Genomic DNA, 27,963 nt, shown 5'->3' with positions numbered 1-27,963 from the left:
GAGGACCCCTCTGCTCCCGAGCGCGGTCCTGGAGGCCCACAGAGGCCCCAGCGCCTGCAGCGGGCAAGCCCATGGCTGTCTGGAGCTCATCGGAAGGCTCTTGGCTGGACTGAGCCTGACCAGCACCTCCCACAAGGGGACCCCCGGGTACTGCTGAGAATCCCTACGAGTTCCCCAGTGCCAAGTCAAGGTGTCCTGCGTCTTTCAGTGGGACGTCTCGGCCAGATGGCGTCACCTGTAGGCGGGGAGTGATCAGATCTCCCTCGGAGGGCAGCGGTAAGGATGGAGTCAGTCCTGGGCCTGGAGAATGGGCGTGGCCAGTGCTCCAGATACCAAGCCCCCCTCCCAAAGCTCCCATTCACCCGGCCGGGCCTGCCTTGGCCTTGGATCAGCCTGGCCCAGGACAGTGAGGAGCACGGATGGACAATCACCCCGCGGCAGGGGTGCGGGGAGAGCGCCTGGGGGTGGGGTTGCGGGGGGAGCGCTGAGACGACTCAGGGGAGGGGCCGTGCACTGGGGAGGGCAGGCAGGGGGCAGTGGGAGGAGAGGCTGGGGCCTGCACGCCAGGCCAGTCAGGAGCTTCATGTGCGCCCTGCAGACCTGTGCAAGGATGATCAAAACAGGCTTTTCTGGCTATCGGAGGGTAAGCGTCTCACATGGGATTTGGGGGGTTTTGCCAGTTCTGTCACACCTTCCCATCTCCAACAGCGATGACTTGCAATTCTTTAACGTGTAGCTATCAGCACGCTCTTTATCTTACGCATTTCTATTTCCTGTGACTTGCCATTTATAGCTTTGCCCACTTCAGTGGGTTGAACAGTGACCCCTGAAATATCTCCCTCCCAGACCTCAGAATGTGACCCTCTTGGAAAGAGGGTCTCTGCAGATGCAATGAGTTAAGAGGTGACCCTTGGCCACCCTTTACAACTCTTTGACTTTTCACAAATTAACAGAACTGTTCAAAGAGAATGATACTCTATAATCTCTGGGCTAAATGGAAGAGATTTTTTTCTGATGCTTTATGCTAACAGATTAAAAAAACAAACTCAAAAATACCTGACACGCCAATACTATAGTTCAAAGATAGAAAAGAACTGCTCATAAGACCTTGTGGGTCTCCGTGCTGTATCAGTCTATACCACAGAACACAGGACAAGGAGGAAAGTCAGGATGACCTGGGGCTTCGGGCCTAAGTTAAACTGTGCTTTTAAAAAACAGACTTAAGGCCTGAGAGGATGAGGCTGTATGAGAGTGGAAGAACAAGACCTGGGAGCCGAATTCCGCCACTACCAGGGCCCTTTCCTGGCGGGGGAGGAAGTACGGGTGTGGCTGCCTGCTGGCGCTGGGGCCCCGGGGCCCAGAGGGGCTGCACCAGCATGACCCCCAAGCAGGCGTGTTCCCCACAGTGATCACAGGCGGACAGAAAGTAAGATCTGCCCCCAAACGCGCTGCAGGGTCAGCACCCTGAGGACACGCCAGGACGTCTCCATCACTGAAAGGTAGGAAGATTTACGAGGAAGGCCTCCTGGTACAACTCAGGCCCCAAACTTGCAGCTGCCGCTCTGCGCTTCTGCACCTGCCTCCTCTCCACAGTCAACACATTTAAGACCCCTTGTCAGGTCAGATGCCACTTCCTCTCAACAGCCCTCAAGGACCCTGTCTGGCCAGGTGAACCGGCCCTTCCCACAGCGGCATTTACACAGTTGTATAACTGGCCGTCTCCCCCACCAGATGGTGGAGTGAAGGGGAGAGACTGTGATTTGTTCTCTTGTGTGTCCTGGGCAACTAGCTTGGGGTCTGCTGCTCCAGCGTTTCAAGCCACCACGAGCGATGGTGTTATTCCAAAACCCGCCTCTTCGCAGGCTTGACTGAAGCTTAGAGTGGGTTCCTGACAAGCTATTTCACTCACATGCTTTACAATTCTTTCTCAAATGAAAATTAATTTCTGAATTCTATTCTGCAAATAGAGGTAATTGATTTTTGCAAGAAGCAAAGTATAACTTTGATAGCAACATGGTAATATGTGTAAGGTCGGCAGGACTGCTCATTGGGTACATGTTGCCTTCATTCAAATTTAATTACTAAAGAAGTTATTCAATTATGAAAAATACTATGTCTATTTTCCAAAGGGGAGGGCACTTAAAGGTTATTAATAACCAGAAACAACAATCAAACAGACTTCACCAGGGAAGAAAGTCACAGGCACAGAAAAGTTAAACAAAGAAGGTAAAGTGGAGGTTACAGGGATTACTCTCACTTCATACAGAAAAACTAAGACAGCCGTTTCTAAATGGGGGTCAGTATGTACTCCCGAACATCTGCCAGGAACCAGCCGGTGGTCCTCAGGCCTGGCTGCCTGTCCAGGGACCCTCTGTCTGCTGACCCACCAGTCACTGGCCTGGCGGGTTCAGAAGCCCCACCCAGCCCCAGCTCCGCCCCCCGCCCCGGCCTATCTCCCTCTGGGACGTCCCCCTCAGGGCCCTCCCGGGCTGGCCGCCCCTCCACTGGATGACCCCCCCATGCTTTGCAGGCTGTAAGCACTGTGCACCCAGGCCTCAGGCCTTGACTGGCCCTTCTCTCTACTCGCTCCAGGCCCTGGGCTGCCAGGACCAACTATTAACATACCCTGTGGCACAGACCACTCCCTCCTCCCCAGAGCCCGCTCTCTCCCTCTGAGCCACACCTGGGCAGGGCACTCTGGTTCACCCACTGCTCTAGTTACAAGCACTGGGCATCCACTCAACTCACACTCCGTGCTCAAGCCACCGGCTAGTCCCACTGGCTCTGCGTAATGCTGACCAACCACATCTGCCCCTTGCTCAGGGCCACCCCGACGCCCACCGCTAGTCTGCTCCCATCAACTTCCCACCTCACCCCTGCCCTGTGTGAGGCAGCCCCTGAAATCCACCTGCTGAGTCGGCTCCATCTCGGAGCCAGAGCTGCCCGTGGCCGCTCCCCCTGCCCTGATGCTCTTCCCGCATCGTCCCGACGGCCTCGGAGGGGCCCGCCCTCACCACCCCTGCTCCCATCTTTGTTATACTTATGACCTCTTCCCACTGGAAGATGAGGTCACCCTGAACCCCTAGCCCCTAGAACAGCGCCCATCACACAGTCGGCACGCAGTAAATATGTACTCAACAAGCCAATGTTCAACAGTGTCCACACCGCTGACTCTTTTGGAAGCTTGTCCTCCATCCCAACATCTGTTTCTCTTTAATTTACATGTAAGTGATCTGATTCTAACATGCGCACAATATAAAACTGTGTGGAAACAAGAGAGGCACGAAAAAACGTTAACTTCTCCTCTCTCTCCGAGAGACAGCTGTACTTCAACGCTGTGGGATCAGTCACCCTGCTGAAGTGATGGTTCTGTCTCAGTGTCTCGGAGCCATAGAATGGTTAAGCGATCCGACAAGATTCTGAGGCTATTCCCTGGGACAAGTGGAAAATTCTACCTTTTTTTGAATAATCAGTCTTCATTTCTTTTTCTTTTTTTTGGCACCCCAAATGACAGTCGATCAAGGCAATGGAAAATGCTAATTGCATAAATCAAAACGGGCAAAACAAATACAGCTTAGCTCTGAAATAAAGTCAGATGAAAATTGCTAGTTACGCCTATCTTTTCTCTTTATTTCTGAGAGAACAGTCATTTGACAAGCTACTCTGTGGACAAACGGTGTCTGGGTGGAGCCAAGGTGGGGAAGCGAGGACACTGCACCTGCAACGTGACCATCGGGACCTGGCTCTTGCAGTGGCTGCACGTGGCCTCGCGGTATTTACAGGCCTTCTCCACGTGGTCACGCAGGTCCTTCCTCAGCACTCTCTCTTTGCAGTCAGCACGGACACACGGAAGCTCCTCAAACTGGCAGTCATTCTTCAAATGCACCTGGAAGGCAGACCATTCGGCGTTCTCAACTGGCAGACCTCCAGTCTGAAATACCAATTCTAGCCTCTATGCAGTCAAATCCTATGCAAGCGTTTCCTATCTGCTGCTAGACCAGTTTCCCATAGAGAAGAGTGACCAACGTATCAAGAGATACTGAATTTCATATTCCATTTAGTGATTACTCAAACCATATTGCTTTTGAAGAACTAAGTCAATTAACCTTTCTTCCTGGATAAATAAATGGTTATCCGCTAAGGACTTCATTTTATTCTAATTCAAATATCCTTCCAGGATTAAATATATGTGATAGTAATAAAAAAAAATAAGAAGTTACATGGAATTTTATGGTTATAAAAAGGAGGAAGTGTAAATGGGCCTTCTATAATTAACAGTCAATTCAGATTTCTTTCTATTCTAAATAGGGCAGGGTGCTCAAAAACCAATTGACATTTCTGCCTGTGATGTCATAAAAATAACACTTGACACCCAAGTGGCTCTGCCTGCTCTCCTATTTGGTTGTGTCTGAAAGATGGATACAGACATGGTCTTAGGGGCTCCATGGTGCTGACCGGGGACTGGTGTTTCTGGACGTCTCACCACACTCACCAGCAGGTGCCCCAGGGCCAGCTGCTCCGCACAGCCCCGGCCCTCGTTCCGACAGAATATCTGAAGGGCCAGAATCTCCCTCTTGCAGCAATTATCCTTAAACACCTGAAATTGAAAGATAGCTATTTTAGAGGATTAAGATTTCTTAATCTCCACATGCCGCTACTTTAGACAAGGCAAAACCACTCTGAAAAGTCATGAGCACATCCCTGAAGAGGGCTCACAAAGCACTAAGGACCGTTTTAATGTCTAAGTGAGTAGAATGAAGGAGCCATCCCCACTAAGAGACACAGTTCACATGATACAACCTTAACTACCAGCTTTTAATGGATAAACCCAAAGTAAGCAAGTTGTACTGAACAACTGAAGATCACTTTGGAGCATCCAAACGTTTTAGATGGACTCTGACATTCTCAGGACGATCCCACACCAGGACCGAGTTCACACTGGGATCCTGGACACTCCCAGGCCCCAGCCTTGCTGGGAGCGGAACCTCCCATGGAGGAAAGGGGCGATGGGAGCGGGTGCTACAGCGTGAGGCCTTGCTGGAGGAGCAGAGAAACCACCGTAAAAGACAACGAGCGGCAGATGGTTTGTACAACATTTACCTTGGTCCCTGCTCTGAAGGGTGTATCACTTGCAACTAACTCATTTTTCACCAAACGGAAGGCATTAGCTTGCTATTTAAGAAACTTTAAAAAACACGTTGCAAAGATATAGTTAATCCAATAATGAAAATGTCCCCCTTTGAAAATGAAAACCCTCCTTTAATTTTCTTTTTCCCTTAGAAAACAAGTACTCTCACTCCTTCTAACATCACAAGCTACACCATCCTAGTACTCAGGCACTTCTAAGAAACCCCCATGCACTAATGCTCTGTAACAGCAGAAAATCAGAGAGCTCAACAGGCTTTTCTTGACTCCACAAGTAAAGAAATAGAATCAACAGCTGCTAAGAGTTAAAAATAAATTAGTTCGGAGGCAAATCTAATCTTAGGTAAACATGACTTTTTTAAAACAGGTCATAATTTAAGATGTTGAAGTCAACAGAGTAGGTATTTTTAACCAGTAAGAAATAATGTGATCACAGAAAATGATCCTTCTGTGCCACTAAGTTTCTTTTCTTTTCTTTGGGCTGCCCCTCCTGGCTTGTGGGATCTTAGTTCTCTGACCAGGGACTGAACCCAGGTCCACGTCAGCAGAAGCACAGAGTCTTAACCGCTGGATCACCAGGTAATTCCCTAAGTTTCTTAAATCACTTGAGTTTAACTTTGGTTCCCTAGTGGCTCAGATGGTAAAGAATCTGCCTGCAAAGCAGAAGACCCAAGTTTAATCTCTGGGTTGGGAAGATCCCCTGGAGAAGGGAGTGGCAATCCACTCCAGTATTCTTGCCTGAAGAATTCCACAGACAGAGAAGCCTGGTGGGCTGCAGTCCATGGGGTCACAAAGAGTCTGACACATCTGAGTGACTGCTGCTAGGCTGCTGAGTCACTTCAGTCGTGTCTGACTCTGTGCGACCCCATAGACGGCAGCCCACCAGGCTCCGCCATCCCTGGGATTCTCCAGGCAAGAACACTGGAGTGGGTTGCCATTTCCTTCTCCATGCATGAAAATGAAAAGTGAAAGTGAAGTCACTGAGTCGTGTCCAACTCTCACCGACCCCATGGACTGCAGCACACCAGGCTCCCCTGTCCATGGGGTTTTCCAGGCAAGAGTACATAACTTCGTAACTTAGGGAGAAAAAAACATAGATTGAAAACATAAGAATGACAAAAGTAGAGAACTTCAGGGCTGAGAAAGAGCTCATATCATTTCTGCAACCATCCCATTTTACAGATGGGGAAGCAGAGGCCCTGGGGCGGTGCCATCCTCAGTGACCTGCCCAGTGGCTGAGGTCAGTCTCCCGGGGCCCAACCAGACCTACATTTCCCCATGAGGATCCCTTGCTTATTCAGTCTCATTTACAAGTCTTCATCAAATTCCATAATCATTCTTCAGCTATCAATGCCATTGAAAAATAGGGATAACAACTCTGACGAATGAAATGAGGCACTAAAAAGTTCGCCTCAGCCACTGTTTCAACCTCCTCTCTCAGTCACATTGGTTTGTTATTTAGTCGCTCAGTGTCTGACTCTTTGTGACCTCATGGACTGTAGCCCACCAGGTTCCTCTATCCATGGGCATTTCCCAGGCAAGAATACTGGGGTGGGCTGCCACTTCCTCCTCCAGGGGATCTTCCTGACCCAAGGATGGAACCTGTGTCTCCTGTATTGGCAGGTGGGTTTTTTACCATTGAGCCACTGGGGAAGCTTGTTATATTGGTTAGATAATCGCTAACAGGTTTCCATGTCAAGACAACGGGTAGAGCTGAGTGAGCAAGCCACAAGTCCCCATGCGAACCGGTGCTGCCGAACAGCAAGGCCGCGGGAAAACCCGAGTAAGAACTTCAGTGTACAATTTAATGGCCTACACTTAAAAAATGGTTAGGTTCATTAATCTAAATATCAGAACCACATATTTTTATTGATCTTTTAAGTACTTCAAGAACGAGTGGTTTCAAACGAGAAGTGTGCCCGGGAGGGCTTGGCAGGGTGCAGACGACCACATGGTGGGTGAGAAGGGCCCGGGTCCCTGGGTGCTGGGCTGCGGGACCCTCACGAGCTCTGAGGCACCCTCGGCCACACAGGGGACGGGAGAGCTGAAAGTGCACATGTCTAATGACTTCCAGACACTGCGTGGGGCGAGAGAGAGCACATTCAGTGGGGCCCGCAGACCAGCACCATCTGAAGGCTGAACGCAGCCATCTGGGAGGCGGACCCGAGATAACAGCGCACATCCCCCACCCAGGGTCTTGGAAGGTGAAACCATGACTGACCCAGGGGAGGAGGCAGGCTCGGGGGCTGAAGCACCTGCCCAGCATATCTGCCCAGTGTGTCGGGGTGCTTACAGCCCCCCTGCCTCGACCCTGCTCCGCCAGCCGTCAGAGCCAGGGAAACTCAGAGCCAGCGTGCGAGATGCAAACCTTGCGGAAGGCACCACCCAGCGCAACACGGGGACCAAACAGCTTATTAAAAAACCAGGAATACCTTGTCTTTGATGATGACTTCTTGACAAGCAGTACATTTTGGGCTGGAGGAGCTGAGGGGAGAGACACAGTAAACGCGTTAGAGGGCGAGCACCTTCTCATCTGAACCCACTGGGAACCCTGAGCCATTCCCTTAGGGGTCGTGTCTGCTGTGCAGAGCTCGGAGAAACAGGGCTTCAGGATGCCAGGGTAAGTTTGGTTTAAATATGGTTTAAACGGGAGAAAAGGGTTAAGATTCTTTTTTAGTAGTGATTTTTCATAAGGAAGTTTTTCAGCAGAGCAGCTGAGATCAGTCCCTCTTGGAAAGTCCCTTTCAATTAAAAGTGAAATTTCATTTCAGAAACCAAAAGCAGCTCCCCGCGGAGGGGCTCTGCGGCGTGAGTGTCCCCAGCTCCCCAGAGGGCCTCTGAGCAGTGCTGCCTTAGCAGCACAGAAAGTGCCGGATCCGCAGGCTATCTCTTCACAGCTGCAGAAAGGCTGATGGAGTGCCAGGACTTGAGTCCCATGGGAATCGAAAGCTGAGCCTGTCTACAGAGACCACGAGTCTCCTACATCACTCTTGTCCCCAAACTCAGGACGCGAGCCACTGCTCCCTAGCTGCCCTTTTTTGGACTTGAGTCTCACCCCCATCCTGTGCTGGAAACCACCTCCGAGAGATTAAAAATAAAAAACTAATTTTGAGTGCTCCTTCCTTCCAGGGCCCCTGCCCTCGACAGCCTGAGGGCACTTGGCATCCAGGCCAGGGGGGCACAGTGGGAGATCCTGGAACAGCAGGCAGGTGGGCAGGGGGGTCCTGGGGAGGGGGCGGGAGATTAACAGGCTTTAAAATGATAGCTCGCTCATCCAGACTTCACCAGCACGGAGCCTGTGCTCACCTGTTTTAATCATGGGACTCTCTGAGCAGCCTTAGAGCCCAGGGCGCCTGGGGGGGAATCCCCTGACACCTGCCAAAGGCAGAGCAGGAGGAGCCCCAGGAGCAGAGGAGGGTGGAAACTGGAAGAGACCCCGCCCCCGCCCCCCCCCACGGGCCCCCCCAACCCCACGAAGGGAAAGCGGCACCCTGGGGCTGCACTGCCGCAGTCACTAAACTCCGTTCCAGAGCTGAGTCCTCAGTCTCGGGGGAGAGGACAAGAGCTCAGCAGCAAGTCCCCAGAGGGGACCCTGGGGAGGGAGGCTGCCCCCAGCGGAGGGCTGGATGAGCCAGGGCAGCCTTCCCGGCTTCCGCCCGCCGGCGGGGCCCAAGCTGAGCACAGTGCTCGGCATCCTGCCGGGCGAATCCTGCAGGATGAACCAGCACGCTCCGCTGTACAACTCCAGCCTCCCTGACGCTGGGGGCTTTGCATGGCGTTAATTCACAACGACATGCCCTCGGGGGCTGCTGCGAGCTCCCTGACACTCAGCTCCAGGGCGTCCTCTCCTTACCGAGGACCTGCCCCCCACATCCCGAACATGTTGCACATCCCCTATCCTAGGGGATCGCCCCAAAGGGCCCCACCATCGTCGGTGGACGGGGTGGCTCCTCCCCAGAACGTGAGCGCCTCCAGCAAAACTGGGCCCCGCAGACAGGGGACGGGGGCCCCAGGGGAGAGACCTCACAGGGGGAGTTGGGGAGGGCTGCCCCGAGACTGCGGCGAGACCCAGGCCCTCCAGCTAGACGCACCTGAGCAGGGCGCCCATGCAGGTCTCACAGAAGCGGTGCCCGCACTCCGTCTGCTTGGGGCTGCAGAGCACCAGGCGGCACTTCTCGCACTTGTACTTGTCCTCCACGGCCTTGACAAAGCGCTCCTTGTAGCCGCCCTGCTCGGGGACCAGCACGGCCGGCCCGGCTCCACGCTCAGGGTGCAGCTTCAGCGGGGGGTTGGCAGGCAGGGTGCCGGCCGCATCCAGCTTCTTACTGGGCTCCATCCTAGGAGAAGGGGGTCCATCAGAGCGGGGATCTGGGGGGGGGGCTCCCCGTGGGCTTCCAGCCTCCAACACCCAGGCCCCTGCCCGGGACCTGCTGCTGGGAAGCGCAGACCACATTATTAAGGCTCTTCAATTTAAAATGCAGATGCTGCTCTGGTTCTACGGACCGGACCGTTCTGACGGGAGGCTCCTGTCACCCAGCGACCACCTCCCTTGGGCGGGCTGCCTGGCCCCCTTCTCGAGCCGGCCCCGCAGCCTCGGACCCACCCTGAGTGTGCGGGACCCGGTGCCCAGGACTGGACGCCAGTGGGGACGCTGGGCCTGGCCAACCGCACGGTGACGGGTGGCTGGTCCCCACCTGCAAGGCCCTGTCCCAGCAAAGTAGGAGGTGCCTGGAGACACAACGGAGCTCCTTTCAAAACTTACCAGGTCTCTCAAGATCAGCTGTGCTCCTGCTCAATCCATCTATTTCTGCTGCTGACACAAATAAGGGCCAAACGCCTTCTCCTTATGAGGTGCTAGGCGTCCACCCACCCCTCCACTCCCCTCAGCCCGAGGCTCCCCACCAGCCAGGTCGGGCCAGACTCGGGTTCTGCGGGAACGGGGCATGCTGCACACCTGGCCCCAGAGCAGCTGGCAGGCCGGGGGCAGAGGCCGCGCTGCCCGAGAGGCTCACTCCTCACGCTGCCTCTTCCCGCCCCTGGACAGGGCCGAAGGGAGGCACGCCTGTGGCCAGGACGTGCAGCAACCATGCAGGAGGCAGTGCCTGTGACAGGAAGATGACCCGTGCCCCAGCCACACGGGCGTTACTTTTAACAAAAAGCACACTACTGTGCAAAGCACAGGAGCCTCCTGTGGCATCAAAAAAAAAGATTTCAAAGTGACCCCAAAAGGCCAGCGACCCTTTGCTCCCCATCACTGATTAGAATCCTATTTGTCAAGACACTAAGTAGGAAGGTGCCTGTCCGGGAAACGGGTCAACCAGGAGTCGGCCTGCTGCCACGGGATTGCCTGCCCATTCTCCTGCCAACGCTGACCCCAGCTCCACCCCCTCCTCCCCACACCCCTCCCGCCTTCTCATGGAGCCCACCCTGGTCGGCCCACTCAAGGCCCGCCCCGCGGTCCATGCTCCCAAGACTGCTGCTTACAGCTTATTTACTGCCTCACTCCCTGAGGCAGGGCGTGGGTTTGGATCTGCTTTGTTGAACAGATCCTGGACACCCGGAATCACTAGGGCCTGAGGTAAAAGATTCTCATTACACATCTGCTGAGTTAACAGAGGGAAAGGTGAGGTCTGAGCCACTCACAGCAAACTGTGTTTCTGTGAAGCCAGAAAAAAGAAAAACTTCAGTTTTCAGAACTGATCTCATAGCTTCATGCCTTGAAAACCTGTGCTTAGATCAGACGCTACTTGGAACTGTGGTTTAGTATTTTATCCTATAATGCGTGAGGAACGTGTGCTCCATAAGTAAACAGTTTTCAGTGAGACGTGTTTGATTCTTCGGTTGTGAATTCCTATTTCAAATATAAGAGACAACTCAGGATGAAGCTAATGACAAACCGTAACTGTTTGTTTACCTATAACTAGGTATAGGTCACATGTCCTCTGAACAGACAAGTGAAGAACACAGGTTTGGATCCTTGGTTTTTACAGGCTGCTTAAGAAAGTGAGCACGCACCAAGAATCGCAAGCACATGAGCAGAACCTCCCTGCAGCCTGTCCTGAAGGCAGAGCCCAGGCCTGCCAGGACTCCCCTGGAATGTGGGGTGCTGACCGGGCACATGTGCCACACACCCCAAGGGTGCCTCGAAAGCCCGCCCAGAGCCCCCGTCCTGCCCCACGCATGGTCCATTCCTGAGCTGAGCTGCTGGCTGGATAACGAGCTTCCAGGGATGGAGAGAAGGAAAGCACCTGGGCAGGAGAGACAGGAAAAGCATCAGCCCTCCTTGAATACTCGCAAGTGAGGTCAGAGAAGACGATCGGAACACGGCGCATCCAGGCCAGGCAAACCCCAGAGCCCCGGAGCAGGAGCTCCATCAGCAGGGGTGGGGGGAGTGGGCGTGCCTACTAACAGGAACAGGGCTTCCTGGGCGACCCAAGGGTTCTGGAACTGGGCACAGGGGTGACTGCACACTCTGTGAAGAGACTAAAAACCAGTGAGCCGTATGCTTTAAAGGGGGTGGACTCTATGGTATGTGAACGATACTTCAATGTAAAATCTAAACAAAGAGTATTTCAAAGTACCTGTTTAAGCCAGTTCCATTTAGGTTTGGTTAATTTGTGACATTTATACATAGCGTCATACACTTTAAATGTAAGACTAGAATCAAAGTGGCTGTGCCCTATGCTGGGGAAGGGCCTCAGGAAGATTTCTCTGTCAGAGTACACGCTCGCAGAGAAGACAATGAGGCCCAGAGGCGGATGCTCTGCTGGTGTCCGCGAGAGTGTGCAGACACCCAGGATCAGCACACGCACGTGGAGGGAGCGCAGCTCCCCCTTCCTCCGCACAAACCACGCTGCGTGTGCAACACATGCACACCAACCACGGCTCTCCTGGCCTCACCGACTGCACCCCGGGCCTCTCTCCACAGCGCCCTGTAAGCACGCCCCGTATCGCGGGGAAGGGCCACACGGCACTCCACACGGACGGCACTCCACGCGGGGGCACTCCACGCGGGCGCCACCAGTTCTGCTCACGGGCAGTGAGGCTGGCTTCAGCTGATGATATAAACGACCCGCGGAGAACTCTCCCGAACACACCTCTGCACACTTAGGCAAGCACACAGCAACATGGCTGCTGGGTCAAAGACCACGTCCGTTTTAAAATACACTGTTATTCAGTAGCCAAGTCGTGTCCGACTCTCTGCGACCCACGGCCTGCAGCACGCCAGGCTTCCCTGTCCTTCACCATCTCCGAGTCTGCTCAGACTCATGTCCATACAGAATCACTGCCCAGTATCTTTCTAAAAGGGCTGTCCATTGCATGCTTCCTCCAATGGTTAGTAAACTGTTAAACACTGCTTTAGAGGACAACAGCTGGTTTTGCTCCAATGCTGAAGCTCTGACTTTCTTTTGGCCTCAGCCGTGTTTTCTGGAGGGCACTGCTGGCCGTGCGTGAGCAAGTCTCAAGTTCTCCCGTGGGTTCTCGTCTCCTCAAGAGCCGCCGGTCAGCACGGCTGTGCAATGTGGGAGGGCACACCTGCTGGCCTCCCACCAGGCGGGAGAGGCCTTCTCAGGTGAGTGGCTCTGCAGGGGTTGCCGAACCATTCACATTTCATTTCAGCAGGTAGCCAGGTACCTCCAGCACACATGGCACTGCGCCTTGCTTGTCAGGGAAAGGAGGTGAGAGAGACTGTCCCCGCCCCTCGGGAGCTCTGCGGGAGTCGTGAGGAAGGGGGGTGCTCCAGGGGCAGCAGGGGTAATGGCGGCAGGAGCAGGAAGCACCCCGTGAGAACTTGCAGAGGCTGCAGGTCCTCAGACTGGGAGGCTTGCACCCCATGCTGGGAGATGGGGCTTCCCAAGCGGGACTTGGGGCAGAATGATCCCAGCTCTAGTGGAGGGCAAGGCAGACACACACAGACGCAGCACGGCTGGGTGGGTGGGGCAGGCGGCCAGGTCCTGGGGGCTCCGGGGGCGGGGGGGGGGGGGGGCGGGTCGGACAGGCCTGGCGTCCGGCTGCAAGTGGCCTGGGTGGGAAGGCAGGCCTGGCGCTCCTGCCCTGAGGCAAGTCCCCGGGCACAGCTTCTGTCCTCAGTTCTTGTTTTCCCATGGAAAGCAGATGGCGCCCCTGACTCTCGCGTTTTCGGGGATCACCGAGGCATTACATGCAGGGTCCCTCCGCAAACCGCAGCACGACACCCAGAAGATACTCTCCTCCCGCTGGGTCGGGAAGTCCACGAGCATCAGCTGCTTCCCCACTCTGGACAGCTTACAGCCTTGTCAAAAAGCCCTTGCTCAGCAATTAGGCAAGAAAAATAAGAAACAAACAGCTTCCAGACTGGAAAGAAGAAGTAAAACTATTTCCATTTTCGGATGACATAATCTTGTGCATAGAACATACTCACGAATCAACTAAAAACAAGCTGAACTAATAAACTTGTTCAGTAAAGCTGCAGGATATAATAGTTCAGTCAGTCAGTCGTGTCCGACTCTCTGAGACCCCCACGGCCTGCAGCACGCCAGGCTTCCCTGTCCATCACCATCTCCCGGAGCTTGATATCAACATATAAAGTCCAGCTGCATTTCTATAAACTAGCAGTGAACAATTCAGAAATAAAACCGAGAAAGCAATCCAATTATGAGTATCAAAAAGAATAAAATATATTCTGAGAATGATAAAACATTGTTTTTTATGCTAGGTGGAAAGCTACCCCATGCTCACAGACGGGAATGCTTAGCATTGCTGAGGTGGCACCGCTACTCAGCCTGACCTACAGACCCGTCTACACCCAGACCTGAATCCTAGCTGGGGTTTTTTTCTTGCAGAGATTAATAAGCTGAACCTAAAATTCACATTGAAATATGAGGGACTCAGAATAAACAAAACAATCCTGAAAAAGAAGAACAAAGTCGGAAGACTCACACTTCCTTATTTCAAAACTTACTATAGATGAATCAGGACACTGATTACTGGTAAGAAGGACAGACAGACAGTCAATGAAGCAGAACCAAGAGTACAGACAGAAACGCTCACGTTTATGGCCAGCTGGTTTCCAACAAGGGCACCGAGCCCGTCGCTGGGGAAGGGGCAGGGTGTGCTCGGGCCGGCCAGCTCACGGCCGGCCAACACCTGTGGGACACCTGCATCCTCATTCCCAGGTGGGCAACTCAGTTCAACTCTAGTACAGATTCATGGAGAACAGCGGGGTGGGCTCTAAGTCCTCCCTGGCTGATATCCTCTGCCTTTCAAGAAAATGTACTGTGTGTTCAGTTCAGTTCAGTCAGATCAGTTGCTCAGTCATGTCCGACTCTTTGCGACCCCATGAACCGCAGCACGCCAGGCCTCCCCGTCCATCACCAACTCCCGGAGTTCACTCAAACTCATGTCCATCGAGTCCGTAATGCCATCCAGCCATCTCATCCTCTGTCATCCCCTTCTCCTCCTGCCCCAATCCCTCCCAGCATCAGGGTCTTTTCCAATAAGTCAACTCTTCACATGAGGTGGCCAAAGTATTGGAGTTTCAGCTTTAGCATCAGTCCTTCCAAAGAAATCCCAGGGCTAATCTCCTTCAGAATGGACTGGTTGGATCTCCTTGCAGTCCAAGGGACTCTCAAGAGTCTTCTCCAACACCACAGTTCAAAAGCATCAATTCTTTGGGGCTCAGCTTTCTTCACAGTCCAACTCTCACATCCATACATGACCACAGGAAAAACCATAGCCTTGACAAGACGGACCTTTGTTGGCAAAGTAATGTCTCTGCTTTTGAATTTGCTATCTAGGTTGGTCATAACTTTCCTTCCAAGGAGTAAGCGTCTTTTAATTTCATGGCTGCAGTCACCATCTGCAGTGATTTTGGAGCCCCAAAAAAGAAAGTCTGACACTGTTTCCACGGTTTCCCCATCTATTTCCCATGAAGTGATGGGACCAGATGCCATGATCTTCGTTTTCTGAATGTTGAGCTTTAAGCCAACTTTTTCACTCTCCTCTTTCACTTTCATCAAGAGGCTTTTTAGTTCCTCTTCACTTTCTCCCATAAGGGTGGTATCATCTGCATATCTGAGGTTATTGATATTTTTCCTGGCAATCATGATTCCAGCTTGTGCTTCCTCCAGCCCAGCGTTTCTCATGATGTACTCTACACATAAGTTAAATAAGCAGGGTGACAATATACAGCCTTGATGTACTCCTTTTCCTATTTGGAACCAGTCTGTTGTTCCATGTCCAGTTCTAAACTGTTGCTTCCTGACCTGCATATAGGTTTCTCAAGAGGCAGGTCAGGTGGTCTGGTATTTCCATCTCTTTCAGAATTTTCCACAGTTTATTGTGATCCACACAGTCAAAGGCTTTGGCATAGTCAATAAAGCAGAAATAGATGTTTTTCTGAAACTCCCTTGCTTTTTCGATGATCCAGCGGATGTCGGCAATTTGATCTCTGGTTCCTCTGACTTTTCCAGACACATAAAAACGATTCTGGGCGATGTCCATGCAAGGTGGGAATAAGAATACAGCAACAACAAAACCCCAGTGCCCGGCACCCACGTGACAGTCACCGTCGCCCCGTGCGCCCCACCTCAGCCGCCCCCTGCCTCGCTCCAAGCCAGTGCCAGCCTCAACTTTGCACTTACAGTTCTCGTACTGTTACACATTTTTCTTCTTAAAACATTTTTGTCTCTTTTTAGCCTCATAAAAATGATATACCATATGCAGCCCTCTGCCATCAGTGTTGTTATATCAATGTTACGCCACGTGTGCTGTGAGCAGCTGGCAGGTTTCATTCACTTTTTACTCAGCAAAATGCTGCTCAGTGCACCTACCTATCTTTTTATCACACTGCTCCCATTTTCTGCTGGCATGGACACTCTGTTCTGAACATTCTGGGGCATCTGTCCTGGGGAGCTTTCTCTAGGGCACACACTCTAGATCACGGGACTAGTGTTAAACAAACTGTGACCTGCGGTCATATGTGGTCAGTCGCCTGTTTCTGTTAGGCTCTCAAGCTTAAAACGCTTTTTACATTTTTAAAGAGTCAAACAAACAAATGAAACAAAGGCAACCATGTGACAAGACCGTATACATTACCCACAAAGCCTAGAATATTTACCACTTCGCCCTTCAGAGAAGAATTTGCCAACTCCTGCCCTGAACTCCACATCTAGAGTTCACAGGAACGGCTGGTTTGCAGGGTGTAGGCGTGGCCAGCTCACAAGCTTCGCTAACCCACCCTCTCACCAATGCTGGGCACCATTAGACAGCTTAATTTCCACCAATCTAGCAGGCACGAGGGTCCCTTTTCTTCTTTACTCTGATAATTAAATAGGTTTAGCATATTTTCATATGCTCACTGGCCATTTGTGCTTTTCCTTCTGTTGAAATGCCTGTGTCTGAATTTTTTAATTGGGTTATTGGTCTTTTAAAATATTGATTTGTAGAGGTGATTCATATGTTCTGACTGCTAATCTCTTGTTAGTTACATGTATATGTTTTCCCCTTAGGCTGTGGCTTCACTTTAACTTTCTGTATTTTAATGAAGTGAAGTTCTTAATTTTAATGTAGTCAAATGTATCCTTTTAAAGGATATCTTTATCTGTACCTCTTGGCCTTTTAAAAAGATTCAGGTTAGCTTATGGGTGATGCTGATGAAAAAGGACAACCTAATATACAGGGAACCAAACTGAAGGCAGTTCTATCTCTATCACAGAATCATTTCCAAAAGAAGGATGTTCTGCTTAAGTAATGGGCCACCAACTATGTCAAATAGACTCACATTACTCAAGGGAAATATTCTACCTAAACAAGAGCTTGTTTAAGAAAGAAATTACATGGACCCCGAGCAGGGCCCAAGGTGCAAGCCCACGCTCTGCTCTGTTGGTGAGACGGTAAATGTGGGCCTCAGCTGGCCCACGGTCCTCCCTGGTGCCAGGACAGGTGGATGAATGAATCCGCTCAGGTTTACCCATGATCCCAGACTCCACCGATGATCCCAGACTCCTCTGACAATCAAGGTCACTGTAAGAAGCCAGTTCTAATTGAAAGCATACAAATCACCTAATCACCCCCTAAAACAACTAAGACAATTCGATGATATCTTTAAGTCTTAAGACAATTATCCACTGACTGTGTCCTGAAGAAAAGGAAGTTTTGGATTTAGGAAGACCATCACTGGAGGCGAATTTTCCACAACCAGCCCAGAGGCAGACGGTAGTGAGAGTGAGCACTGCTAAAGCTGGCCACTGGTGGGTGTGTCCTAAGACCACACACAAGGTTAGGCAGGAGAACCGCCAGAGTGAACCTGCTTCAGGTGCCCGCGCATCTACATGGCAGGGAGGGTGAGAACCTCAAGATCATCAGAGGAGATAAAATGTCTATCTGCAAGACCAAAGTCTGCAAAAGCAACAAGGGAGGACACGGAGATTAATTTCTCTCTCATACTGTTCACCACTGTAAGCCAACTTAACTCCTTTCTGAAATCAGGTGGGGTGGACATAAATGAGGCAGATTCAAAATTGGTCACCAGGTTAAGAACAGACGTGAGCAATGTCAGTGAAGACGGCTGAGTATGTAACTCCAAAGGTTCATCCTTCAAGAAAAAAGATGGCAAGATCTGTCAGAAACAACCTGTGTGGAACTCTAAAAACTAAACAGAAAGCTTACAGCAATCAGAGGGATGCTTAATCAACAGCAACCTGCTGCACCTCGGTGAGGACAGTGAGCTCTGCAGCGCTTTCTCCAGCCCCGGCCCCTCCCCAGGAGGCACTGGCCTGGAAGACAGAAGCCTGTAACCCCAGCACGGAGACTGGCTGGAGGCTGGGGGCCGGTGGAGCGGAACACACTCACGTGCAAAGAGTTTCGGGAGGAGTTACAGCCTACCTGGTGGCTCCCCAGAAGGCCCGCTCAAACGGCTTGGCCCCATCAGACCCAGGACTCTCCCAGCGCTGAGGCAGCCACAGGGGGCTGGCGGACTGTCCTAAAAACACTCAGAGGCAGACAGATTAGTCGCTGCTGCCTGGGCCAACCAGTAATGGTAGAAGAAGACGAGAGACAAACCAAAAGGTTGACAGGAAATACTGGGAAACGAGGGCTCTGAAGAGCTCCAATGTGCTACCAGGATCCCAGAAGGCCACGCACATGCTCAGGGCTGTGTGCACGCTCAGGAGAGATGCAAGACCCTGAACTCTCACCTCCGGCTGACCTTCAGGTTCTGTACAAGCAGGAAGTGATGCTAAGGCAAACCTGTCAACTGCCTGGCGGGGTGCTGAAAACACACCCTGATGCACACGAATACCCTGTGGGAAGAGATTTGGAGATAATTTTGGTTCCAGGCACTTACAGAAAATCTCTGTCTGATTCTTAGCTGACTACCACACTGGTGGAACAGAGACTTCAGTGACTACGCATGATAAAGAATGTGGACTTCACAAAATCAGCTCAAAAAAGTCATTATGCAAACAGTTAACTAAAACAAGCAGCAAGAAATACTGGGGAGAATCTCATTTCCATCTTTGCCATATTATAATATTCAAAATGTCCATTTTCAACAAAAAATTTTAAGTCAGGCAAGAAATAAGGAAGCATGGCCCATATACAGGAAGAAAAAAAAAGCAAGTAATAGAAACTGTCTAGGAGGAAACCCAGACATTAGACTTACAACTGTCCATGAGTTCAAAGAGATACAGGGAACTGTGTCCAAAAAAGTGAAAGAAACCATCTGAACAATGTCTCATGAAATAGAAAATATCAATAAAAATCAATAAAGTTTAAAAGGAACCAAATGGAGATCCTGGAGTTAAAAAGCACAATAATGGAAAAGAAAAATTCAATAAAGGGGCTCAACAGGAGAGCTGAATAGACAAAAGAATGAATTAGAGAACTTGAAGACAGGTCAATTGAGATTTGAAGATAAGACAATTGAGCTTATCCAGTCTACGTAACAGAAGGAAAAAATAATAAAGAAAAATGCAAAGAGCTTAGAGACCTATGGGACACTATCAGTCATACCAACATATACATTATCCTGGGAGTCCTAGAAAGGAGAGGAGGGAGGAAAAAAAGGTGAAAAGAATATTTTAAAATATAATGGACAAGAATTTCCTATTTTTGATGAAAAGTATTAATTCGCACATTCAGGAAACTCAACAAACTCTATGTGGGTTAAACTCAAAGAGATCTATACTAATACACATTATCATTGAACTGCTGGAGGAAAGAAGGAAAATTTCGAAAGCAGCAAGAGAAGTGATTCCTTACATAAAAGCATTTCCTCAATAAGATTAACAGTTGATCTCTCATCAGAAACAATGGAGGGCAGAAGACAATGGGATAATATTTTTGAATGGCTGAAAGAAAAAAATATCAACTAAGAATCCTCTGTCCCTGGCCCCCCTCCGCAAAAATACCATGTTTCAAAAATGAAGACTCAACAAAATACTAGAAAACTAAGCCCTAAAGCACATTAAACATATTCTACACCACGATCAAGTGGAATTTGTCCCAGGAAGGTAAGCGTGGTTCAGCATAAGAAAATCAATCACTGTAATACACCACAGTAACGGAACAAGGGTAAAATACACATGATCATCTCAACTGGGGTAGAAAAACAAGTGGACAAGATTAAACACCCTTTCATTTGAAAAAGATCCTTAGAAACTAGGAGTAAGAGGGAACTTCCTTGGTATGGGGCTTCCCTGGTGGCTCAGATGGTAAAAGAATCCACCTGCAATGCAGGAGACCTGGTTTCAATCCCTGAGTCAGGAAGATACCCTGGAGAAGGGAATGGCTGGAGAATTCCACGGACAGAGGAGCCTGGCAGGCTACGTTCTGCTGCTGCTGCTGCTGCTGAGTCGCTTCAGTCATGTCCAACTCTGTGCGGCCCCATAGATGGCAGCCCACCAGGCTCCCCCATCCCTGGGATTCTCAGGCAAGAACACTGGAGTGGGTTGCCATTTCCTTCTCCAATGCATGAAAGTGAAAAGTGAAAGTGAAGTTGCTCAGTCGTGTCCGACCCTCAGCAACCCCATGGACTGCAGCCTACCAGGCTCCTCCGTCCGTGGGATTTTCCAGCAAGAGTACTGGAGTGGGGTGCCACTGCCTTCTCCGAGGCTACAGTTCACGGGGCCACAAAGAGTCGGAAACGACTGAGCAACCAACACTTTCATCTTCACTTTTCCTTTACATGATAAAGGATAAAAGGTATTTGTGAAAAACCCACATTTAATGGTGAAAGATCAGGAAGAAGGGAAGGATGCAAGCTTTCACCACTGTTACTCAATATTACACGGAAATTCTACCCAGAGCAATTAGGCAAGAAAAAGAAATGAAAGGCATCCAAATTAGAAAGAAATTAATAAAACCAGCTCTATTCACAGATGATATCATCCTATGTATAGAAAACCTCAAAGACTGCACAAGAAAGTAACCAGAACTAATAAAAGAATCCACCAAAGTTTCAGGAAACAAATGCCGACAAACATCATTTCTGTTTCTATACAACAGCAACAAACAAACTGATTTAGAAAGTAACTCCATTTATAATAGCATCCAGAAGGATCAATTACCCAGGAATAAATTTAACCAATACGTGAATGATTTGCTCACAATCGCTGAAAGAAAGAACACATCATTGAACAGTAAGATATTTGTGTGCTCCAAAACAAATCTATGTACATGGACTGGAAGACAATATTATGATGGCAATACTACTTCTGATGGTTAATATTATGTGTCAACTTGTTGGGGTCACAAGGTACCTAGATATCTGATCAAACATTCTTCTAGGTGTTCCTGTGAGGGTGTTGGATGAGTTTAACATTTAAATAGGTAGACTGAATAAAGCAGACTGCCCTCCCTAATGTGGGTGAGCCTCCTCAGTCAAATGCCTAAACAGAACAAAAAGGTCTGCCCTTTCCCCAGGTGAGGAGGAGTCTTTGTGCCTATCTTCAAATTGACACACTGGCTTTTTTTCCTGCCTTCAAACTAAAACAGAAATATTGGCTCTTCCTGGATCTGAAGCCTGGGTTTTGGATAGAAACCACATCCTTCCTGTCCCTCTTGATGAAAGGGAATGTTTCATGCAAAGATGGGCACAATAAAGGCAGAAACAGTATGGACCTAACAGAAGCAGAAGGTACTAAGAAGAGGTGGCAAGAATACACAGAAGAACTGTACAAAAAAGATCTTCATGACCCAGATAACCACGATGGTGAGATCACTCACCTAGAGCCAGACATTCTGGAATGCAAAGTCAAATGGGCCTTAGAAAGCATCACTATGAACAAAGCTAGTGGAGGTGATGGAATCCCAGTTCAGCATTTCACATCCTAAATTAAGATGATGCTGTGAAAGTGCTGCACTCAATATGCCAGCAAATTTGGAAAACTCAGCAGTGGCAACAGGACTGGAAAAGATCAGTTTTCATTCCAATCTCAAAGAAAGGCAATGCCAAAGAATGTTCAAACCACCACACAACTGCACTCATCTCACACGCTAGCAAAGTAATGCTCAAATTCTCCAAGCCAGGCTTCAACAGAACATGAACCGTGGACCTCCAGATGTTACAGTTGGACTTAGAAAAGGCAAAGGAACCAGAGATCAAATTGTCTACATCTGCTGGACCACAGAAAAAGCAAGAGAGTTCCAGAAAAACATCTACTTCTGCTTTATTGATTATGCCAAAGCCTTTGACTGTGTGGATCACAGTGTGGAAAATTCTTTAAGAGACATTTGACCTGCCTCCTGAGAAGTCTGTATGCAGGACAATAAGCAACAGTTAGAACTGGACATGGAACAATGGACTGGTTCCAAATCGGGAGGGGAGTACATCAAGGCTGTATATTGTCACCCTGCTTATTTAACTTAAATGCAGAGTACATCACGCAAAATGCCAGGCTGGATGAAGCACAAGCTGGAATCAAGATTGCCAGGAGAAATATCAATAACCTCAGATATGCAGATGACACCACCCTTATGGCAGAAAGCGAAGAGGAACTGAAGAGCCTCTTGATGAAAGTGAAAGAGGAGAGTGAAAAAGTTGGCTTAAAGCTCAACATTCAGAAAACTAAGATCATGGCATCTGGTCCCATCACTTCATGGGAAATAGATGGGGAAACGACAGAAATAGTGACAGACTTTATTTTTTTGGCTCCAAAATCAATGTAGATGGTGACTGCAACCATGAAATCAAAAGATGCTTTCTCCGTGGAAGAAAACTTATGACCAACTTAGACAGCATATTAAAAAGCAGAGATATTACTTTGCCTATAAAGGTCCAACTAGTCAAAGCCCAAACTACTGGTTTTTCCAGTAGTCACGTATGGATGTGAGAGTTGGACCATAAAGAAAGCTGAATGCTGAAGAATTGATGCTTTTGAACTGTGGTGTTGGAAAAGACTCTTGCGAGTCCCTTGGACTGCAAAAAGATCAAAACAGTCAATCCTAAAGGAAATCAGTCCTGAATGCTCACTGGAAGGACTGATGCTGAAGCTGAAGCTCCAAGACTTTGGCCATCAGATGGGAAGAACTGACTCATTGGAAAAGACCCTGATTCTGGGAAAGACTGAAGACAGGAGAAGAAGGGGATTGACAGAGGATGAGATGGTTGGATGGCATCACCAACTTGATGGACATGAGTTTGAGCAGGCTCTGGGAGCTGGTGATGGACAGGGAACCCTGGTGTGCTGCAGTCCATGGGGTTGCGAAGAGTCAGACATGACTGAGTGTGTGAACTGAACCGAACTACGCCATTAGCCCTCTTGATTTTCAGGCCTTTCGACTTAGACTGGAACTAAGCCATTGGCTCTCATAGCTGCCAACTTACACTGCAGATCTTGGGACTGTCCTGCCTCCATAGCTGTGTGAGTCCCAATTCCTTAGAATAACTATCTCTTTACACGCACACACCGTATTGGTTCTCTTTCTCTAGAGAACCATAACAAACATACTACCCGAAGCAATCTACAGATTCAATGCAATCTCTATCAAAATTCCAGTGGCCTTTTACAGAAGTGAGAAATCTGATTCTAAAATTCTGTAAAGCAATTATCCTTCAATTAAAAAATAAATTTTAAAAATTCACATGGAATTGCAAGAGTCAAAACAGTATCGAAAAAGAAAAAGAAAGGTGAAAGACTTATCAAGCTTACTACTTCAAAACTTCCTACAAAATGACAGTAATCAAAATAATGAAATACTAGCATAAGGACAGGCATGTAGAAAACAGAACTGGGAGTCCAGAAATAAATTCATACATCTAGAGTCAAACGATTTTTGACAAGGATGTCAATACTATTTAGTTGGAAAAAAGAAGTCTCTGAAACAACTGGGTATCCAGGGAGATGAATGAACTTAGACCCTGCCTCACTCCATACACGCAAACTGACTTAAATGGATGAGCGACTAAAATATAAGAGCTCACACCATAAAGGGCTTCCCAGGTGGCGCCAGTGGAAAAAGACCCATCTGCCAATGCAGGAGAGGCAAGAAGTGCAGGTTTGATCCCTGGGTCAGAAAAGTCTACTGGAGGAGGTCATGGAACCCACTCTGGCATTCTTGCCTGGAGAATTCCAAGGACAGAGCAGCCTCCTGGGCTACAGTCCATATGGTTGCAAAGAGTCGGACATGACTGAAGTGACTCAGCATGCATGCAACACCATAAGGTTTAGAAGAAAACACAGGGACAGGTTTTCATGTTGCTGAATCTGGCAAAGGATTCTTAGATTTGACCCTAAAAGCACAAGCAACGAAGAAAAATAAGGGAAATTGGTCTCACAAAATTTGAAAACTTTTGTATATAAAAGGACACTATCAAGAATGTGAAAAGACAAAAAAATGGGAGAGCTATTTATTTTCTTGGGCTTCAAAATCACTAAGGATGGGGACCACAGCCATGACATTTACAGAGGCTTGGGCCTCGGAAGAAAAGCTATGAAACTTAGATGGCGTTATTACAAAGCAGAGACATCACTTTGCCAACAAAGATTCGTATAGTCAAAGCTATGTTTCTTCCAGTAGTCATGTACAGATGTGAGAGTTGGGCCTTAAGGAAGGCTGAGCACAGAAGTACAGACGCTTTCCAAACTATAGTGCTGGAGAAGACTCATGAGAGTCCCTTGGACAGTAAGGAGAGCAAACCAGTCTATCCTAAAGGAAATCAACCCTGAATATTCATCAGAAGGACTGATGCTGAAGTTGAAGCTCCAATACTTTGGCCACCTGATGCAAAGAGCCAACTCATTGAAAAGGATGCTAATGCTGGGAACGATTTCGGGCTGGAAGAGAAGGGGATGACAGAGGATGAGATGGTTGGATGGCATCACTGACTCAATGGACACGAGTTTGAGCAAACTCTGGGAGATACTGAAGGACAGGGAAGCCTGGGGGACTGCAGTCCGTGGGGCTGCAAACAGTCAGACATGACTTAGCAACTAAACAACAAAGAACAACAAAATCTGCAAACCACGTGTCTGATAAGAGTCTAATATCCAGAACAACAAAGAACTCTTACAGCTCAACAACCAAAAGACAGACAACTCAACCAAAAAATGGGCAAAGGAGGTGAATAAACACGTCTCCAAGAAAAACACAGAAACAGCCAATAAGCATATGAAAAGATCTTCAACACCATTAGTCACCAGGGAATTACAAATCAAAACCACAGTGAGTTATCACTTCACACCCACCAGGATGGCTATGATTTTTTTTTTTTAACAAGGTAAAACAACAAGTATTGTTGACGACGCAGAGAAGCTGAAGCCCTCATATATTGCTGGCGGAGACAAAATGGATTCGTTTTTTGTGGAGAACGTTTTCAGTCTCTCAAAAAGCTAAACACAGAGTCACCAATACGACCCAGCAATTGCGCTCTTAGGTGTAGACCCAGAAGAGCTGAAAGGAGGGACTCAAATCAACTGATGTGCAGACAGGTTTATAGCAGCATCATTCACAGTGCTCAAAAGGCAGAAACAACCCAAATGAGCATCAACAGATAAACGAATAAACAAAATGGGGGGGGGTGTAAATATTACTCAGGCATAAAAAGAAACGGAGTGATGATGATACAGGCCACAACATGGACGAACCTGGAAAATACCACGCTAAGTGAAAGACGCCAAGAACAAAAGGCCACACAGTGCACGATTCCATCTGTATGAAACGCACGGAACAGGCAAATCCAGAGGCAGAGAGCAGAGCGGTAGCCTAGGAGATGAGGAGAAGGACCTCGATGGTTACCTGCTTCGTGGGTCCAGGGTTTCCTTTTGAGGTGATGAGAATGTCTGGGACCAGAGGGAGGTTGTGGTTACAACCTGTGAACGTACTATACACCACTGAATTGCTCACTTTAAAACGGTTAATTTTGTGTTCTGTCATGCCAATTTAAAAAAACTATCTTAAAAAAAAAACAAACCACCACAAGATACTACTTCACAGCTATTAGGGTGGCTGTAACTTAAAAAAATGGAAAACTTCAAGTGTTGGTGAGGAATATGAAGAAATTGGAGCCCTCGTACATTGCTGAATATAAAATGGTTCATCATCACTGTGGAAAACAATTTGGCAGTTCCTCAAAACAGTTAGCAGAGTTACCGCGTGGCCCAGCACCCCTAACTCCTGTGCACACACCCAAAAGGAGTGGAGAAAGGCGTTTACACGGTTACTTGCACACGCATGTTCACGGCAGCAATATTCAGGACAGACAGGGCCATTCAGCCCAGAGGTCTGTCAAGAGAGGGCTGGATACACAACGCTTACATGTGTCTATAACGTACTGTTATCAACCATAAAAAAATAAAGCGCTGACACACGGTACAACATGGGAAAACCCTGAAAACGTTTCGCTAGAGTAACAGGAGCCAGAAACAGAAGGCCGCGCGTCGCACGACTCCATCTCTGTGTCACGTCCAGAACAAGCAGATCCAGGCAGACGGAACACAGAGTCGTGGTTGACAGGGGCTCAGGCGAGAGGAGAGTAACAGAGAGACTGAACGGAGTTTCTTCTTGGGATGAAAATGTCCTAGAAATAGGCAGCGATGATGGCTATACAACACTGTGAATATACGGAATAAAACCCACTGAACTGTACATTTTGAATGGTTTAAATGACATTTTTTGTAAAAAAAAAAAAAAACAAAAATAAAGTTTTAATAAAAACAATGGGGTCTAAAGAACTTAGACACTCTGATTTCTTTCTTCATCACTGAGCTTGATAACCACTCCACACCAACCCTGGCAAAACCATAGCAGAACCCCAGCTTGCTCTTCGGCTGGAACAATGCCTGCTGTAGGTACAGCAGCAAGAGCTGACACTATGCTCAAAGACCCGCAACTAAAAGCCACTGGTAAAAAAAAGCTCCTTGGTTCTCATTACAATTCTCTAAAGCAAACAGACAAAATTAACCTGCTAATTTTATCTAAAATACCTGCGATGGTCATTTCTCACCTACAAGTGTACCTGTTCATTCACGCCCACCTGGGGGTGGCCAGGAAACCCACGTGTGCCCCACGCGGAGGCTGACCACCCGAAGCATCAGTGAGTAAGCAAAGTCCCATCTCTGGAAGCTTCTAAAATGGGGGACTTGTGGCAACCTTTGACTAGATTTCTTGATTTAAAATAAATACCTTTATTTCACTTACTTTTATGTGGGTATAAAATAGTTAAATTTTCCCTTAATCCTAAAGTTTAGATGTGACAATTACAGGTTAACAAAGCTTATGCTTAAAATAATGATTGTGCTAATGAAGAAAAATGATGCAAATTCAGTCAAAGGCCTTAAGGAGATGGTGGAGGCAGCTTTCAGGGACCTGCAGACTGGTGCTGAACAGCCTGATCTGGGGAAGAGGCTCAGGCGTTGCAACACCCACAGACGGGAAGCACATGGCTCCGGTGAGCACACGGGGGCATGCGGAGATGGGAACCCTGGCCCCAGTCATCACTTCACCTTCCCGGCCTCATCCCAGCATTAGGTCTGGAAAGAGGATATCTGCTTCCACACACAGAGAAACGTTCTGCCGAACAGGAATGGCAGACACGCCAGGCGGAGACAGCACAAAGGGAGTGACCGTGAAGGGCAAGTGTGGGCTCGAGAACGGCCCCCTACGTCGGTGTGCTAGGAGGACTCCGACAGGAGGCGGGACCAGAGCCCCAGGAAGCAGCGGCCTGGGCAGGCGTGCCGGGCCCACACCGCGGGGGAGGCGGGCAGGGAAGGCGGGGCCTGGCGTTCACAGGGCGAGAACTCCGATGCTGCAGCTTCCAACGGAGCAGAATTACTGCTCTGTTACTACATGTTTACTGCTTGCTACGTGTCTAGGTATTTTGAGGCCACATTTTATCCAAATGAAAAAAAGTCTCTATTTGAGACATCGGTTTCATAAAGTTTTAGCTTCTAACCAGCTTCTCACTCAGTTGAGGCATCAGTCACTCAGTCAGTTCAGCTGCTCAGTCGTGTCTGACTCTTTGCAACCCCACTGACTGCAGCACACCAGGCCTCCCTGTCCATCACCAACTCCCAGAGCTTACTCAAACTCATGTCCATTGAGTCGATGATGCCATCCAACCATCTCATTCTCTGTCGTCCTCTTCTCCTCCCGCCTTCAGTCTTTCCCAGCATCAGGGTCTTTTCCAGTGAGTCAGCTCTCGGCATCAGGTGGCCAAAGTATCGGAGTTTCAGCTTCAGCACCAGTCCTTCCATATGAATATTCAGGACTGATTTCCTTTAGGATGGACTGGTTTGATCTCCGTGCAGTCCAAGGGACTCTCAAGAGTTTTCTCCAGCACCACAGTTCAAAAGCATCAATTCTTCAGTGCTCAGCTTCCCTTATGATCCAACTCTCACA

General features: G+C 48.9%; 1 protein-coding gene and 1 long non-coding RNA gene across 6 annotated transcripts in view; one reads left to right on the top strand and one right to left on the bottom strand.

Annotated features, from left to right (window-relative positions):
• Nucleotides 1–27,963, bottom strand: part of TRAF3 (TNF receptor associated factor 3) — a 112,408-nt gene that overhangs the window by 17,600 nt on the left and 66,845 nt on the right. For all 5 annotated transcript variants that reach the window (XM_069559851.1, XM_069559854.1, XM_069559855.1 and 2 more), the window contains 4 exons: nt 9,237–9,482; nt 7,578–7,629; nt 4,493–4,597; nt 3,719–3,886 (listed from right to left, as the gene is read on the bottom strand). In XM_069559851.1, the coding sequence (XP_069415952.1) occupies nt 3,719–3,886; nt 4,493–4,597; nt 7,578–7,629; nt 9,237–9,481 (570 nt within the window). In that variant the 5' untranslated portion in view covers nt 9,482. The remainder of the gene's footprint in view (nt 1–3,718; nt 3,887–4,492; nt 4,598–7,577; nt 7,630–9,236; nt 9,483–27,963) is intronic.
• Nucleotides 12,569–15,848, top strand: LOC138423670 (uncharacterized). The gene is made up of 2 exons (XR_011250391.1): nt 12,569–12,718; nt 15,597–15,848. It is a non-coding gene; the product is annotated as an uncharacterized lncRNA (long non-coding RNA).

This window comes from Ovis canadensis, chromosome 18, assembly GCF_042477335.2.
Source record: "Ovis canadensis isolate MfBH-ARS-UI-01 breed Bighorn chromosome 18, ARS-UI_OviCan_v2, whole genome shotgun sequence".
In the NCBI taxonomy this organism is placed as follows: Eukaryota; Metazoa; Chordata; class Mammalia; order Artiodactyla; family Bovidae; genus Ovis; species Ovis canadensis.
This window is presented reverse-complemented; position numbering and strand designations above follow the sequence as displayed.